Source organism: Xenopus tropicalis, chromosome 10 (genome assembly GCF_000004195.4).
Source record: "Xenopus tropicalis strain Nigerian chromosome 10, UCB_Xtro_10.0, whole genome shotgun sequence".
In the NCBI taxonomy this organism is placed as follows: domain Eukaryota; kingdom Metazoa; phylum Chordata; class Amphibia; order Anura; family Pipidae; genus Xenopus; species Xenopus tropicalis.
This window is the reverse complement of record NC_030686.2, coordinates 15,979,801-15,998,229: the sequence shown is the minus strand read 5'-3', so window position 1 is coordinate 15,998,229 and position 18,429 is coordinate 15,979,801. Positions and strand designations below refer to the sequence as shown.

At 42.4% G+C, this 18,429-nt stretch overlaps 1 protein-coding gene across 2 annotated transcripts in view; it reads left to right on the top strand.

Moving 5' to 3' along the window:
• Nucleotides 1-18,429, top strand: part of asic2 (acid sensing ion channel subunit 2) — a 286,936-nt gene that overhangs the window by 217,609 nt on the left and 50,898 nt on the right. For both annotated transcript variants that reach the window (XM_002933040.5, XM_004918606.4), the window contains exon 2: nt 1,176-1,326. In XM_002933040.5, the coding sequence (XP_002933086.3) occupies nt 1,176-1,326 (151 nt within the window). The remainder of the gene's footprint in view (nt 1-1,175; nt 1,327-18,429) is intronic.

Genomic DNA, 18,429 nt, shown 5'->3' with positions numbered 1-18,429 from the left:
TAAGATCCGCTCGCTTGGCGAGATCGCCAAGCGAGCGGATCTTCCCCCGATATCCCCACCTATGGGTGGGCGATATCCGGGAGCTTGAAGTTAAAGAAAAAAAAATAATCCGGATTATGTAGGCGGCAATGGGGCAGTCGGTTCGGGGACCGTATCAATGAGCCGATGCGGCCCCCGATCCGACTGAATCGTTAAACCTGGCCGACCGGTCGGCCAGCCCGCTCGTTTCTGCCCCTACACGGGCAGATAAGCTGCTGAGTCGGTCCAATGGACCAATATCAGCAGCTTCTATCGGCCCGTGTATGGGGGCCTTTAGTGGATATCTACCCAAGGCCCAGCCTTAAAAGTTGCTGCCACCTACAGACCAAAGTAAAAAATGACACTTAAGTACATGCAAAATATATTTTAAATGCTAATAAAGTTTTTGATAAATGTTAATTAAAGCAGAGCAAAAGGCAATTTTTAAAGGCACGTTCCTTCTGTTTTGCCAAGTGTCTATGCAATGGCAAATTCTTGGTTGTGACACTATAAGTCCTCACTTATATCCACAAATACCACAAATTAAAGCAGTGTCCGGATACTTTAGTCATATTGTGTGTCCTCTCTAATACTCTGGTAAGAGGGATACAAGAAATTTTAATAGTCATGAAGAATAAATGAACAGATCCATGAAAGCTTCTCCCGGGAGAGTAATTATAGAACCATGTAAGACTGCCAGATGAATTAATCAGACCAAAGTTAACCATGAAATAAACCCAATAGGGCTGTTCTGCCCCAATAAGGGGTAATTATATCTTAGTTGGGATCAAGTACAGGTACTGTTTTATTATTACAGAGAAAAGGGAATCATTTAACCATTAAATAAACCCAATAGGACTGTTCTGCCCCCAATAAGGGGTAATTATATCTTAGTTGGGATCAAGTACAGGTACTGTTTTATTATTACAGAGAAAAGGGAAACCATTGTTTAAAAATGTGAATTATTTGATTAAAATGGAGTCCATGGGGATGGCCTTTCCGTAATTCGGAATTTTCTGGATAATGGGTTTCCGGATAAGGGGTCCAATACCTATACAGAGAAGTGGGAGCTAAAATACTGAGGATGCTATAAGCTGTTTGTTTTTGTTATGGTTATAAATGATTAAATCCCCTTTGTTTCATTCTTCCCCCTTTAGGTGTTCACAAGATACGGAAAATGTTACATGTTCAATTCTGGGCAAGATGGCCGACCTGTGCTCACCACTGTGAAGGGAGGGGCTGGTAACGGGCTGGAAATTATGTTGGACATCCAGCAGGATGAATACCTTCCCATCTGGGGGGACACAGGTATGTTAAGAGTCAAAGTATATCATCATATAACTTGTTGTTAGTCATGTCGGAATACCCACCCACCCATTCAGTCTCAGCCCAAACACAAATGGAATGCTAGTAGGCACTCCTACTAAAATAGCATATACTAAATGGCATATATCAGTGATGCTAATACTTTGTGACACAACTTGGCAGGAACATGGGTACTTTCTTTATGCCAAGTCATAGCCCAACATCTTGGGATGCAATGGTTAGTCAGGAGATACCAGGACTAAGGAGAGACAAAGCTGGATCTGCAAACAGTCAGATATTTAGGGAAGCCTCCCAGCAGGAATATAATTAGACTTTACATCTGTCAGTATTTATAATATCTAAATGCTTATTTAAGGATTAGTGGATCTTTAAGAGCATAGAGTAGGCTCTGTTGAGATCAGAAGAAGGTAGGACCTAAGGATTTTAGTGGTGAGAGACCTTCAGCTGTTCGTTATTATAATTACACACGCTGATAACTTTTTCTCATCTAAATCTAACATAGACAAATGTGAACAATTGATTCTGAGAAATAATGGAGGGTGGATTTGTGGCTTCACAAATTTCATTGATTTTCTTGTCAAGAGCCAGAGAACCTTACAAATCAAGAGTTGCACTTGAGTTAATTTTTTGTGAATTTATTAGAAATCCGGCAGTGGATCGCAGGCCACTCCAAGCTAACCGTTTGTGATCCAGACGGCCCAGTGCACTAAGGGTATGAAGAATTTATTGCTGGTGCATGGTTGCAACCACCTCTGTAGCAACCTCACTCTCCATCTCTTGTCCACCTCATTTTCTTCCGCTTGTCCCAATGTTTTTCTCCTAGCCAGTCTTCATACCTCCCTCTGGAGGAGAGCAGCTGGAATGAGGTTACAAAAGTAAAAGTAAAGGTACAAATACTCAAGATTCCATCCTTCTTGGGTCCCTAAGTAGGCAATGTGTACAACTGACCATCTTGTAATAGATAAGGTACACCTCATTCTATAGAACGCAAGAGTAGTAGGTTGATTTCTCATGGTTGTCATGGTCAGGAGGATACCACTCTGTAATTAGACATGAGGTAAGCCGTCAATACACAATACAACCCCAATACAGACCCATTTACCCCTGTCTATTTAAAAAGCAGTAGGATGGTGGCTGCTATGTTGACATGCTTTCTCCAGCTCTCTGGCAGTTATCAGCAACCAGGTACACAGGCAGTTGAAGTAAGGGCCAGATCAGCTTTAGTTGCACATGGTCCTGGCAGACTGGAAGGACCATCTAGTCCCCTGATTTGTTGGCTTCCAACACTGCTGCACAGGGTGCCACTGGTAATTGCAGATGGGGATGCATTATGTATAGATATCTATCCTTGTCCTTTAATGTATTGGATGGGAGGGACAGCCATGGTCATAGCAGGGATTCTTGGGTCACTCTTGTGATGGTGTTGACTAGATGAACTTGAGTAGATCTTATAGTAGCCTACTGAGGAAGCCAACCCTCATGGCAGGTTATTTGTTTTGGAGTATGCTCGCGAGAAGTCTAATGGGCAGTACATGATACATAGTCTATTCACATCCTATGCCTCCTAGCATTCTAGTTGCTCCTCAAATAAGGACTAAGCTTTGTTATTTCTAGACTTGGTGCCCAGAAGGCACTGCGTGCAGCTTTTACTGGAGGAGTTAAGGCATGAAGGCTTATGTTATACCAAGAACACTGCTGCTTATAGATGCATGAGAGCAGATCTTCACATAGTACCATTGTGGGTTATTTTTATGTGATATTTTTTTTATCTTTTTCTTCAACAGATGGTGTGGGTTTTTTATTTTGCAGTCTGTTTGTGTGTATTAGAATGAGAAACTGTAAAGTAGGTGAAGGACAAGCATATAAAACTGTCTATAGATCTCCAACCGAACACATGTTATGTTTGTGATTTTCTTAGCTCCATAGGACGCGTGGGCAGATGATCTAAACTGCTTAGGGATTAGGGATTTGAAAGGACTCTACCGACTGGCAGTTTACAATAAACATTTCAGCATTTGGAACATTTAAGAGCCGCCTTTGAAAGGACCTGCCTAGTAAAGTAAACTGTAGGCTTAAAAAAGAATGTTTACTTCGTTTTTCTCGTCTTGGCATTAGAAAATGGCAGCATTTAGTCTCTCCGAAGCTTTCATCCCAAAATGGATGCCCACCGGAGGTTTATATTACACAGAACACATGTATAGATTTAATGGCCAGGCGTCCTGTAGTGCTTGAGGATTGGGATATGCTCCAAGCTTGGCTCTCAATCAAGGTCTTCCCATCTGTCCTTGGGATCAACATGTTTGTATCAAACATCACATCTAGAAATCTCTGCTACCCACTGGAAAAGGACCAATGCCAGTAATTAGTCTTCATTACGCTATCTCAAGAACAAACAGGCTACGGTTTAGCTTCAGACGGCAGCGTATGCAGGGACCAGGAAGGCTTGGTCCTTCAACACTGTTAGACGTAGGTTGGATGGTTTCCAAGGAGGTAGATGAATTAGAAACAGGGTTTTCAATATAATACAGTAAGATTATACACATTGAAGAAGAAAATAGCTGGTATAATTGATGTTTGCACAGAAAATAAAGCTTTTGACAGCAATTCAGAACTAAATGGGTCCTGCAATGCTCTAGAGAACGATAGGAAAGCTAATGCTTTTGAGCTAGGGTACATTGAATTGATACTTACTCTTTAAAGGAGAAGGAAAGGTAAGATTGCTGGGGGGGTGCCAATGGTCGTAATAGCTTATCTTATACCCCAGGTTGGTGCTCATTTTAGGAGAAAACCGCACCAGCCTGGGGTAGCTGCGAATGAGCAATTCTCTTCCTTCTCTCATCTATCTTTGGAATCCCAGGGCTGGTTTATGTGCAGTACAGTAAAAAAAATGGCTTTTTTTGGTAAGTTCAGCTCTTCACTCTAGTGCTCATGTGCAAGTGGTGCAAAGACAGAAGGAAGAGGATCGCTCTTTTGCAGCAGTTTTCTGCAATAACAATCACTGATGTTTATCATCCCCCCCCCCAATGTTTATACCTTTCCTTTATATATTAGACCAGGGATCCCCAACCTTTTTTTTTTTTTTTTATACTCCTGAACCACACTTAGATGCAAAAACAAGTTCCTTGGTGATGCCAAATAAGGACTGTAATTGCCTATTTGGTAGCCCCTATGTGGACTGCTGACCTGCAAGGAGACTTTGCTTGGACTAAAACTGTGTCTTCTTCCAAAACTTGCCTGCATGCCAGAAATTCAGAAATGGGCACCTACTTTGAGGAACCTGGGAGCAATATCCAAAGGGGTGATATGAAACATGTTGCTCTGGTTGGGGATCACTGGCTTAGACTATAGGCAGCCATGGTCCAATCTGTAAAGATAGAGAATAACATCCAGTTCAGATTTGGGAGATACTGTAACAATTATTATTATTATTAACATTTATTTATAAAGCTCCAACATATTCCGCAGCGCTGTACAATAAGTGGGTTTCATACATTGGACATACAGCGTAACATATAAAGCAATCAATAACCGAAACAAGAGGTGAAGAGAGCCCTGCCCAAAAGAGCTTACAATCTACAAGGAGAAAGGGTTGAGAAACAAGGTGTGGGAATGGGCATGACCAGAGTTGTGAGAGGTGGGGCACAGGGTATTGCTAAACTAGATTAGGGTAAGCTTCTCTAAATAAATGGGTTTTTAGAGATCTCTTGAAGGCCGAGAGATTGGGAGAAAGTCTGACAGACTGTGGGAGCGAATTCCAGAGAAGGGGGGCAGCCCTTGCAAAGTCTTGAATGCGAGTGCGTGAGGAGGGAATGAGAGAGGAGTTGAGGAGCAGGTCAGTAGGGAGCATAACAAGCAGGTTGGATGGTACCTAGAGATGAGTTCAGAGATGTAGGGTGGAGCAGAGTTATGAACTGCTTTGAATGTGAGAGTCATTAGTTTGAATTTTATCCTGGATGGTAGGGGAAGCCAGTGCAGGGATTGGCAGAGTGGCACGGCAGAGGAGGAGCGGTTGGAGAGGTGTATGAGCCGGGCAGCAGTATTCATTATGGACTGGAGTGGGGACAGTCTTTGGAGGGGAAGGCCAATTAACCAAATCTGTCATGTTCAGAAGTGATTGTTGCACTGTTTGGTTTTGGGTCATTCTCCAGTGGAAGACAGCACAGCATTACAGAAAGATGCTCGTCTCTATATATTAGCTGGCTGCTCATAATGAATATGATGTAGTTGTTGCCCTCTTAGTGTCCCATTGCTTTATGACCCTTGTCAACTCACAGAACACTCAGACAGCAGCCACATACTGCTCTATACTCAGCTTGAGATGGGAGCTCTATTAATCTTCAAGGCAGAGATTAAGACTGTGTCTACACTACCTGAAATCTCAAGTTGATGTCAGTCTAATGACTAAACCGCTCCCTCAAATTATCATAATGTAGAGTCATTAGCAGGCCTTATCCAAAAATATGGAATCTCTTCTGCCAAGATAAATTAATTATACGTTGGACATACAAGCATAAGGAAAGTGCTAAGAGAATCTGTTTAAACATCAAAAGTGTGACGGTTATGAAGGCTTAAGACCGGGGAAAACACCTGCTATTAAAATATTTGCTTTTGATTTTTGGCTTTTATAGCCTTATCAGATTTATAGCTCATCATATAACAGCTGTCCCTCTCCTGGGTGTCAGTGGCACTGCACATGCTCAGTGAGCTCTGAGCTGCTTACCAAGAATGCACTCTTGATCACTAAAAAAGGTTTGGACAAACATTGTATAAGAATCAAGTTTACTAGAGGCTTCTAACATAGAAAAAGATCCACAAGTGTCTTATTCATCCACTGGACACACCCAAAGGTTAGATAGTAAAGTGAAGAGTAGCCGTTAAAACTATAATGGAGAGCATAAAAGTCTGAGTCAAACTGCCGGTCAGAGGCAGGCAGCACAGATTCAGAATATGTAATAAGGCTAAGGTCAAGCACATAAAGTGGAAGAAGTTGAGGCTTCTGAAACAAACCAAAAGAACTACGCTTGTCATCATTCTAAAATAGGCAAGGAATTTGGACGAAAAGTTTGTGCGTCAGTATACATAGTGTCCACATGCCTGTGCTACAGCTTGTAGCTACAAGTGCACATTTGCTGCAATATACACCCAGCTAGGCCCCACCAGAGACCTTGATACCCCTAACCCACTGTCACAGCAGTAAGACATAACTAGTATAAAATGGATAGAGTTTTTAGAATACAAAGAAGAATTGTCCTAGGGCCTGGACTTACCAGAAGATCTCCTGGTGCTCCATAAGGCCAGTCAGTCCCTGGATATGGAGCCTCAAAGAACAGCTTTGGTGGCATGGATCTTCATTGTGAGAGCACCCCTGCATCCCAAGGCTTATAGAGCAGCCCTATATGATGGTGTACTCTGCTATACCATCTAGTCCATTTCTTTATCTGTGGGACTTTATTATTTGTTTATTAAACAGAGCAGACAATAGTAATGAATATGTCCCTAGAATATAAAGAACAAATTTGATTATATGCGCCACTCTTCTTATTTTATTTGTTTCCATGTAATCCCCACAAGTCCCCCTGTGTAAGAGGAATATGTGTTTGCTGATAGTGTTTAGATAGAGAGAGAGAGAATTTACTGCATTACAGAATACCCAGTGCCTGCGGTCACGCCGTATGTCTGCGAGTAAATACACATTAATATCCAGAGATAGCACTTTATGTTATTGTAACAATCAAATTTAATGATCCTGGAGAGGTATCTGGTATAAGATTCTCTGCTTCTGATGGTAGGCGACAAAGCAGGCGTGATGCTCGGGGAATTGTGGGAGCCACGCAGAAATCGGTCCAACATTTTATTCCTCGCTTTATAAGTAAAAACAAATTAATTTTTCATACTGTCGAAAAGAATAACTGTGCCTGCGGCACTTCTTAGGTAAATATAGCTTGCATACAGGTTTAGTTCTGGTTGGACTATCCATTATTTATAGCTTGTAAAGTGTCTGTGGATTAAGGGGTTACTCTTGCTTCCACTGTGAGATGTCCCCTAGTGTTAGAGATTGCCTCAGGCTTTGTCACTGGGGAGTACTATATAATATCCCTAGGGCATTGGGGAGGGGATACCAGATTAAGGCCTGTTGTGCCTCTGCTTTATAGGAGACGATAGAAGGAACCAGGGAGCCTAAGGGAGGAGTCCTCGGTAAAGAAGAACCTCATGGTAGGAAAGCACCTCAGTGAAAGTCAAGGAGATGGCTGGTGTGAATGAGCAGCAGATGATGGGGCACTACACCCTGTTATAGCAGGTTCTGGGAGTGTGACTTATCATGCTCATATGAGCATCCCTGTACTCCAACAAGGAGAGATGGTATGGGGTTAGTAGTAGTAGGTAAGGGTCTCAAAGTAGTAGGGTTTGTTCATTGTTTGCTTCAGTCTGTTCCCCAGTGGAGCCTCCATCTAATACAATAACATCTAAATAAGGTTCATTTATCAAGTTATACAAAATGTTACCCCCTCCCCACTTCTACATGTTTTTTTGTGTTTTTTTTTTTAATTGAGAATCTGCCAGCAAGAGGGGCACTCGAATAAAAGAATGGGTGGATGTACTGCGGATGAAGTTGACGTGCAATAACTGGTTTGTACCATTTCTGCCCTATTGCCCCTAATTATAAAATAAAAAGGGTCAGAATAGAAACATCTGAATCAAGTACAGAACTTGTGAAGTGTATGTCAGCATTACTGAGCCCCTCTATACTCCCAAGGGCAAACTAACCTGATATTGCCAGTTTTTATTAGCTTTGGTTCTGTTAAGGCTGATGTTTCTGGGCTTTGGACTATCCCCTCTGGGGCCCAGACTGAAGTCCAGTTATGGTAAGATTTGGAGTGAATGCTTGTTTTTATCAGGTTAAATGCCCTAATTAAGAGAGGAGAGAAGAGGCAACCCCATAATTGTAGAAATTATGAAGAACTCACTAGTGGAGTCATTGGGTTTGGGTGCCAAACCCCAAATCTACAGCCAAAGGGAGCAGATTACACCATAACACAAACACTTACTCATAGGCTTGTGTGCATCTATCACCCTAAAATTGTTTCCACCACCAGAGGTGCGGGCTAAGAGATCCCACTGACTTCAATGCATTTAGTGTGGAGAATTTGTGTATTTTGAGTGAAAAAAAAATGCCACAAAACAACGCCTATTGGCTTCAAGGTATGGCACCCTACATGTGTCAAGGTTACAGCCACCATAGCGGTTTCATTACACCTATGGAGTTGGATGGTTATCAAGGCCCAATGCCTTCTCGGCTGAGAAGAAACATGAATTGAAATGAATATAAAACAGAACCCAAAACTTAAACTCTGCTATTTCTTCAGGATACGGCACGGCCTAGTTGAACACCCGCCTGCGCTCTGGCTTTTGTACTGCTCTGACTTCCCTCTGATGAACATTGCACTGTCTAATCTTATTTATACCCACAAACATCTGTACTTGAGACTCCCAAACTTCACTCAAAGACTTAATTTCTCTCTTGAGAACGATATTAAGAACAAATTCAATTTGTTCGCTTTCATTAACGATATCATCAATGGGTTTTTTTTTCTGGATAATAACGATCCACCCTCTTTTAGAAAACTCTTTTTTTTGTTGCAGATTCTATCTGTAGAGGAAACAGGTGGCAGCCTTTAATTACGCTAAATAATTGTCTTTCTTATGCCCTCCCTTCAGGCTGAATTAAGGATATTAGGCTTCTCGCTACAAGGTATAATGTTCCGGGGGGTGGGGTAAAAAAAAACAGTTAAAAGTTGGTTCGTTCCCAGCAGAGATATCATTAACATAGAGATTGTGGGTTGTAATTCGCTTTGGGGTCATTCTCCTGAAAAAGGAGGAAAGCACTTAGAATCCAAATGACAAGACTAACTGCAGATGTCAGGCTGGATGGCGATGGTAATTACCGAAATAATAGTCGTTTGATGTCGCCTAGAATGGGAAAGAGCGCTGTTTTTTTTAGAATGAGAAATGGCCGTGCTGCTTGCTTTGTTCTGATTAACTTCCCTTTTATAAGTAAAATAAACTCTCATCTCTCGCTATATATATATATGTAAGTGTGTGTGTGTGTGTGTGTATATATATATATATATATATATATATACTCTCACGGGATGTAGAAGCCAACATGGTTCCAGTTGGGTCAGAAGCAGCTATTCAGGAAGTCCCCAACTTTGTCAACTCACCTGGAAATGTAACACACTTTTACTACTGTGCCACTGCTGCAAAATTCTATGTTGTCTTTTGTTCTTGTTTCTCTATTTTCTAATGTTTTTCTGTCCTGCTTTCTCCCACTATCCCTTAGTCTTTTTTTTCTTCTTCATTTCGGCTCTGACCCATGTATGTGCTCATCCTACTTTTCTTCTCTCTTAAACTTTCCTTTGTGACAAAATATGTAGAAAATGCCAAAGAAGTGGCTTTGTCCATATTTCAGCCACACTCTCACCTCTCACCCACCTTTCCTCACTTCTTTGGCATTCTCTACATACTCTTCTCACCCTATTTGTATCCACCAATCTCTCCTACTTTCCCATTCTCCATAATATTCTCTCACATCCCTTTTCCCACCTGTTCTGCCCAAGACTTTTATTTCCTTCTTTTCTTCCCACTTGTCCTCTATCATACAGTCCTGCAGTGGGTAACCCGTGGGTATAATTTTCAGATGTGGGTAGGATTTTCAGATGCAGGTATCCATGAGTGTTTGTGGGTCTTTAACTGTATTTCTTATGTTATATTTACCTATATTATCTATATATATATATATATTTTCTAAACGTATTTTTCTACCCCCACTCACTTGTGATGATGGCACTTCTGGTTTGCAGGAACAGCACTACCTGTTTAATGGTGGTCAGCAGATCAGCTTGTGGATAAGGCAGTTGTACTACGGGTAGTGGGTCAAAGTTAAAGTAAAAATCCTGTCTGTGGGTCCAGGATGAAGGTTGTGGGCAGGGTCCCAAAAACTGGTTCCGTGCAGGACACTCTATCAGACCAGTTTCTGCACAATTCTATATGGGGGAGGGCTGGGCCAATCAGGGCTGGGGGCAGGCTGGGTCACTCATAGATGGGGCGGGCAGTGCATTGGGAGTAGCTCAAGGCAAGCTCCACCCCCCCTGTAAACCCACCATGCCCAGGATGACAGTCCCCCTGCCTCCCCCCCCCAGATGGCGGCCCTACAAGAGCCCAAAGCATATGCTATAGCCTTTCTATCCCAATTCTTTGCTAAGTTTTACTTTCTTCATTACCAATAGCAGAAAACATCTTGATATAGAATTCCAGTCCTAACATTAACATCACAAAATCCTTGACAGATGTACCCAAATAAAACACTTTCCTTATATCTCTGCATTTATTGATAACAGACAAGATGTCACAACAAAACCTAGAGTAAAGTACAATAAATATATGTAACAACTCATAGGAGTCATGAAAACTTTCTTTTGGGAATCAAACTCCCTCCTTCAGCGCAAATATTGATCTCGGCCGCGAGATAAAAGTCAATAGATCTGTGTTTGGTGATATATAATTCTGTTTAGTGAATAAACCCTATCTGCGTGCAGATCAATAAACATAGAATAACTCAGAGACAGAATGTGTAAGCAGCAAGTCTGCGCTGTAAGCAAAGAATAGTTATCAGTGTTCATTCTGAAAGTAGTTGTGCTACAGTCAGGGGAAACAGTTGACTAATGTGTTGACTCTTGCCCTAAGGTGGCCATATACAGGAATTGTTATGTACCCAATGGAGAGATGTTAATGGGATTCTGTTGTGATTTTTATGGTGTAGTTTTATTACTAACTTGTACATAGCAAATAATTCACTCTGCCATTTAAAATGTTATTCTTGAACCAACAAATGTATTTTTTTTAGCTGTAATATTGGTGTGTAGGGGCCATGTCAGTGCATTGTGCCTGAGTCTGAGCTTTCAGCCAGCGCTACACATTAGAACTGCTTTCAGGTAACCTATTGTTTCTCTTACTCAGTGTTACTGGAGGAGTCATGACTTGGCTGAGCTGGACTTGGCTTTCTTTGCTATTCTCATATCTACCACTAGGTGGGGCAGGGGTGCATTTCTGTTGGATGAGCGCTATTAACTGATGCGTCTGTGCCTACATGCACAGATATTGTTCTGATGTTTTATCAACAGAAAGAATGCTGTCTTGGAAACAGTTGATCATTTGAAGAAAAGAAAGGTTATCAGATGGGCCATACATGTGAAAGGGTTTGATCTTTGGAATGGCAAAGAGTACATTAGCCCTAGACCAACAACATTTTATGGATTACTTGGTTGTTAAAAAGAACAAGGACATATTATATTGTGTATCAGTTCTTAGCTCATTTGGAATGTATAAAAATTAGAAATATTGGCAGCCCTTTACTTGTTGGTGAACTGTTTAACCCATTCCCATTGATGGGTGACTTGGAAGATATTGTATGTACTATTTTTTTTTTTTTTTACAGAAGGTTAGGTATTTGCACTAGTGATGTGCAGGCCAGCCTGAAATCCACTGGATCCATGGTTATGAGTTCAGGTCAGACTGGTTTGTGCTGACATTTGCACAATATTGGTGGTTTCAGACTGAGCTCTTGCTTTCACCCTTCCTGCCTGTGAACTTACTCTGCCTGTCTTTCACATCCAGAAACCATTATTATAGTCACATGTCTGCCCCACCCCCTTTATGATGTCAGAGACGAGGCGGGTCAGGCATGGGTCTGACCATAGAGGTCAGGTGAGTTTGGGTTGGGAGGCAGAGAGTTAATGTGAGGTGCGGGTTGATAAAATATCAGCCAACACATCACTAATTTGCACCTATATTGGATGCTAGTAGCCCTTGTTGGGTTAGTGCAAGCAAGCGGCACCCCACTAGCTTGGTTGATCACCCAATGTTTGCTAGGGATGTACTACAGTAAATCCATTATTTTTGGATCTGGTCAGATACCAACTGCTCCACAAATGATTCTGCTGAATACGACCTAAATCTGAACCCTATTTATTGTATGTACCCCACGGTTTAAACACTGGAAAATGTACCACATTATAAAATTAATAGGTCTAGTCTAGTCAAGGAAAATTGGAATTACTGGTTTTGTGTGGCTGTGCACCCTGTGGCATTTAGCTTGGTACCTACTGTAGCAGTGTTGGGAGTAGGTCTAGTGGAGTAGACAATTCCCAATATAGGAATCATCCACCACATCTTAAGAGCGCTCAGACCAGAGGAACTTTGCATTGACAGTTTCCATCGTCGTTGTTAGGATGTCAACAGATAATGAGGCCCTGGACTTTCCTAACAGTAACTTACAGTGGAAGATTTAGTACAGTACATTGGATTCAGATAAATGGAGGAGTCATATCTTCCAGAAATACATATTTGTTACTGTTCACGTTGCTGTATTGTGGCAGAGAGGTTATCAGTTAAGGGCATGTTACTAAGGCTAAACTAAGCTCATATAAAGCGATGTGGGAAAAGAAAGCGATTAAGTGAAGTGAGGCGGGGGGGGGGGGCACGGCTGCCTTCTGTAATTTGGTTCCATCTCTCTGCTAGTCATGATAATTGCTCCTGAAAATCTGCACACTCTCTGCTATATTTAAATTGGGTTTTATAAGAAACCTTTGGCCTTCTTTTCTTACTTGAATATCGTATCCCCACCCGCGGGCAGTACCTTCTGCACTGTGCGTTGGTTTGTAGAATAATATGTACTTCTGAAACAGTTACTTTATGGCATCGATTCTAGATCATACCTTTCTATTTAGGAATATATAGGTGGAATGGCTGATCTTTGCCATTAAACCAAGAGCTTTCAATAAAGGGCTTGTAAATCTTCTACTTAATTTAGCATTCTCTAACTTATTATCAAAGGTTAAAGTAAGATGGGAGCTGTAGTCTAGTAGGTGGCAGGGGCGGGGGGGCTCAGCCTGAAGGCCAATTAGAGCGAGCATGGCAGTTTGCTCTTCTAGATACACCTCATCGCTGGAGCATCAGTTGTTTTAGCTTTGTTCCTACGACACTGCCTGGGGCCAGTCCACTGCCCACACTTGCCAGTGCCACCAATAATCCCCCCCCCAGGCTGCAGCTGAGCTGAGATAATTGCCTGGGCGTATTTTACATGAAATATCACCTGTGTCATGAGTTGCGGGGGTATTTGCCACTGTGTTGTCCTGCTATGATTTCTGGGGGTATTTTACAAGAAAGTGCCACTGCGTTCATCCTGCTATGATTTTTGGGGGTATTTTACGTGAAAGTGCCACTGCGTTCATCCTGCTAGGAGTTTTGAGGGTATTTTACGTGAAAGTGCCACTGCGTCCATCCTGCTAGGAGTTTTGGGGGTATTTTACGTGAAAGTGCCACTGCGTTCATCCTGCTTGGAGTTTTGGGGGTATTTTAAGTGAAAGTGCCACTGCGTTCATCCTGCTAGGAGTTTTGGGGGTATTTTACGTGAAAGTGCCACTCCGTTCATCCTGCTATGAGTTTTGGGGGTATTTTACGTGAAACTGCCACTGCGTTCATCCTGCTAGGAGTTTTGGGGGTATTTTACGTGAAAGTGCCACTCCGTTCATCCTGCTATGAGTTTTGGGGGTATTTTACGTGAAAGTGCCACTCCGTTCATCCTGCTAGGAGTTTTGGGGGTATTTTACATTTACTTGCCACTGTGTTCATCTTGCTAAATGTATAAATTAAATTGACAACCAGTGGCTTTTGTCTGAGAATGTTGAGATTTGTGGTTTAGGGAAAGCTAAAATAAATGCTTAGCTATCTGTATATCAGCGGGGAGGTGTATACCATGGTCTCCCAAAGTAGGTGTGTCGCCATTTTTACCCCGATCCCCCATTTCACTCTGAATATCTGGTAACCTTAGTCTGACTGGATCTGAGGTGGATGCTGCCCCCAATGCTGCAAAGCAGTTATAAAGGTGGGGCTCAGTTAGTATTTGGGGCAGCAAATAAAGCTTACAGGCTTGTGTCTAGTCACTCGTTAATGAAGCTTACCGCCAGTTTAGAAAAAGGAGTAAAGAGAGAATTGGATAAAGAGAAATCAGAATATACATATTAAATAAGGCAGTAGATCTGTTAGCCATGTGTGCCGCCTCTAGGGACAGGAAATGAAAATATGAATTAAAGGAATGTGCTTCTCTTTTCATGTTGTGTTTATAGGTGCGGCACGCAGTTTCATTAATAATTGAGTGTTACAAAAAAAAAACCAAATTGGTCAACAGTTACCATCTCAGAAACCCAGACTTTTCCCTTCCCCATCCGCAGCCAATGTGCTCAGCTTCCAGACACTTATTTAATTAAACCAGCCCCAAAATAGCACAAAGCAATTCATTAGGAATGTATAATCAGTCAGCCCTGAATCATTGTCTTGCGCTGAGCTGGGGATAATGTGTTGGTATCGGACACACTCCAACCTTCTCCCTAAGCAATATATTAAACTCCTTTTCATTCCTTTTCCAAACCAGTGGGTCCTGCTGAGACATTCAGGGACTGAGGGCAAAGTGCAAGGAACCATGTTGTCTGTGCACGACGGCCTTGGTCTGTTCTGTTAGCTTTCAGCTATATGGCCTCCAGAACTGGGAGCAAAGATTTGCAATAGATAATGAATGGGATGCAAGTTGTGGCCACCACATAAGAAGTGGCCCAGGATATTTCCATTAAGGACCAATGCCAATCCACAGGTGCAAGGACAAAGCAAAGTGGGAACCTTATACTTGCTGCCTGCCTAGGGTGGCTGTTAGGTATAGGGGTCACTTTGCAGGAGAGCATTGTGCTCTGTCTCATGTGCTATCAAATTCGTATTTGGGCCAAGAGCACCGAACCCTGTCACACTGGCCAACTGGGAAAAAGTCCAATAGACACTGGTCCTCATGGGCCCCTCCATCCCAACTCACCCGAATCAGCCTGGCAGCCACAATCTTTTATCCCTCCTCTCCCTCCCAGCCCCAGTGATGGCAGACATTGTGCCACGTTCCTTCCCAAAAGTAGTTGCCTGCTGCTCCCCGCTGTAGGAGATATCCAAAGTAAATTCATTTTTTAGCATCACTGCAGTGCAATGCTGCCAAAAGCTTAATGGGGAGTGGCCAAAATGCACAAGAAAAAATTCCGGCTGACATCTGTATAGATTAGAGGTTGGTCATATCTATAAGGTCACATGGACTTTTTGCATGTTATAGATGAATGTTTTTTGATTAATTACGTTTTCCTACTCTAGATTAGTGATGAGCGAATCTGCCCCGTTTCGCTTCGCCAAATAATTCACGAAACGCCAAGAAAATTTGCAAAACAGCGGAAAATTTGCGAAACGCATTTGTCACGTGATTTTTTTTTGTTGACCGCGTCTTTTTGTCGCCCACGACCATTTTTTGACGTGACCGTGCCCTTGGGTCGCACCCAATATGACGAACGAATTTTTCCGCAGCAAATTTTCACAGAAGTTTCATGAAACGATTCGCCAATGCCGAAATGCGGAAATTCGCTGCAAATCCATGGCTGGTGACAAAATTCGCACATCACTACTCTAGATCTTTCTAGTCTCCAGCTGAAAATGCTATTTGGTCTCAGAGTTGTTATTTTAGCGACCCCAAATCCTTATCTAAATGGCCTGCAGGCTGGTCTCCTCTAAAAGGACTTCACAGTTTGGGAATCTCCAATATAAAGAATGCAACAGCTGCCAGCCTGGTGGGTACAAATAATAAGACTTCCCAGGACAACAGGCAAGGAAATTAAAGGACAAATGGAGTGGTATGAGGCCTAATCTCTCTCTGACTGGCACAGAGCAAAGGACAGTGGGGGGCGAGAAATAAGGGTAATTATGGATAAGGGTTTTGGGAAGAAAAAAAGAAAGGGCACCATGACCCTTAATTTACCAGCAGCTTGGTGGGTCAGTAAAAGCTCAGAAATCCTTGCACCAATGGGCCCCACCAGCCATCATTATAATCTGCCCCAACTGCGCAGTAAACCCCTTTATATCATGTTTGTCAGTTTCTCCTCTTTGACTTACTGCCCCCTGCTGGGCAACTACGTGCAGGTCATTATGTGGCAATAAACCAACATCGCTTCCCTGTAGGCTATCGGCATCTGTGAGATTTGGATCACTATTTTCTGCTTTTAGATAGAGGTCAGAAAATATAAAAAATTCAAACTGTTTAGTTATGAGGCGCGATATTAACCCTGCCTGGGCTCTTCTAGTCTGCTTTCTGCTGCACATTTAATATGCTTATCTTATGAATAAATAATGACTATTGAAAACTAAAATAGGCAGAAAATGCAGGATTTTAATGTGCAGCTAAGAATTGTGGGTAGGGGTTAGAACTGGCACAGGCTGTACTACCGATTCATAAACAGCATAAATTGCAATAATGGCCTTGGTAATTAAACCAGATTATTAAAGGCAAGATAAACCTTCTACAAAAGGGGTTGGTTTGCAGCAGGAGTGGGAGAGCTTTGGACAAGACATGGGAGTGTTTGGATGCAAAGGGACCTAGGCAGATTTAAGGTCCCCATACACGTGAAGATTGGCGATGTCGCCAAGCAGCGGCTCTTCACCCAATATCCCCAGCTATGGGTGGGCGATATTGGGGAATGTGTAGGCTAATTTGATCAAATTATAACGACGGGTATAGGCAAAGTCGGTTCGGGGACCGCATCAACGTGCCGACGCGGTCCCCGATCCGACTAGATTTTTTAACCTGCCTGATCGATATCTGGCCAATTTCAGGCCAGATATCGGTCGGGTATGGCTGTGGTTTCTGCCCCAACAAGGGCCGATAAGCTGCAGAATCTGTCCAAGGGACCAATATGGGCAGCTACAATCGGCCCGTGTATGGGGGACCTTTAGGCACGCTCAGGCCTGGTCCAAGGGGTTCTGGCAGTGGCCCAATAGTAAGGGTGCCCTGAAGGGCTCTGTAACCTCTATTATCTTAGTAGCACAGGGCTCCATTATTTCTAATGGAAACATTCCTGTTGACTCTAAATGCAAGAAATCCTTGGTGCAACTTTGTTTGGAGTTTTAATGCATGCAATCTAGTGTATGTTTATCTAGTACTTCAGCCCATCAGTAAATGCAGGCCTCTGCCTCCTAACGATATATGTGCTTGTGTTTAGCCAGTGGTTGACCAGTAGTTGGGCTGACAAGGATAAAATGTCTCCAGTTCATGCGTTGTACCAATTGCGCAATTCATCATGTACAGTACCTGTCTAGTAAATGCATAAACCTTGTGCGGTTTGATTTGGAGAAGACATACTTGTCCTGATCTTTGTATGTTTGGCAGCTCAAGGCATTTCTCCTTGATGTTTCCCTAGTAGAGATGGATTATCCTGCTTGACCAGATGTCTGTGTATGAGCAAAGGATAAGATGCTTTTAAGATCTTTGTATTTCAAGGGAAAAATAAGTATGGAGAGAGAGAGAAGAGTGTTCTGATACCTTTGAAGTAAGGTATATTTTCTGCTGCCTTTTGTGCGGGTTCCGCAAGTCTTTCTTGTGTCAGTTTACTTTAGGGCTCTGGCATGCAAGTCTTTTTGGCCGCCTACAGTGATCTAACGAAGATCCTCTCTGGTCAAAACAACCTTCCCTGCCTGCCACGAGTTGCCTTTCAAGTGAATAGGAAGCAGGCACTTAAGCTGGTAAATTCTTCTTGAAAATCTCCTTATGAGAGGTTATTAACCCAACAGGATACAGGAATAATTTATCCTTATAAACGGTGCTTAGTTGATGACAGTTGTGTAACATGGATTCCTTGAAACCAGTGTATTTTAAGAAATATAACACCGTAAAAAAAAGTGTCTGATAGTTTTAATTCGTCAAGCCATCAAATACAGTACCTAGTAGTAATAAGTCTAAAGCAACTGGGTTTGTTGAGTGTCATGGCCACTTGGCCTTTTGAGTTGAGGTCAAGACTTAGGAGGAAACTGACACTGGGGAATAGGCCAAATTTCAATAATGCAGTATCTAAAGGATCACAGTCCACTGGCCAAAAATGAGGCAATGGCCACGGCTGTCAACAATCGGAATAGTCAATCAGACTAGAGCATCAGGAACCAGGAAAGCAATCAAGATGG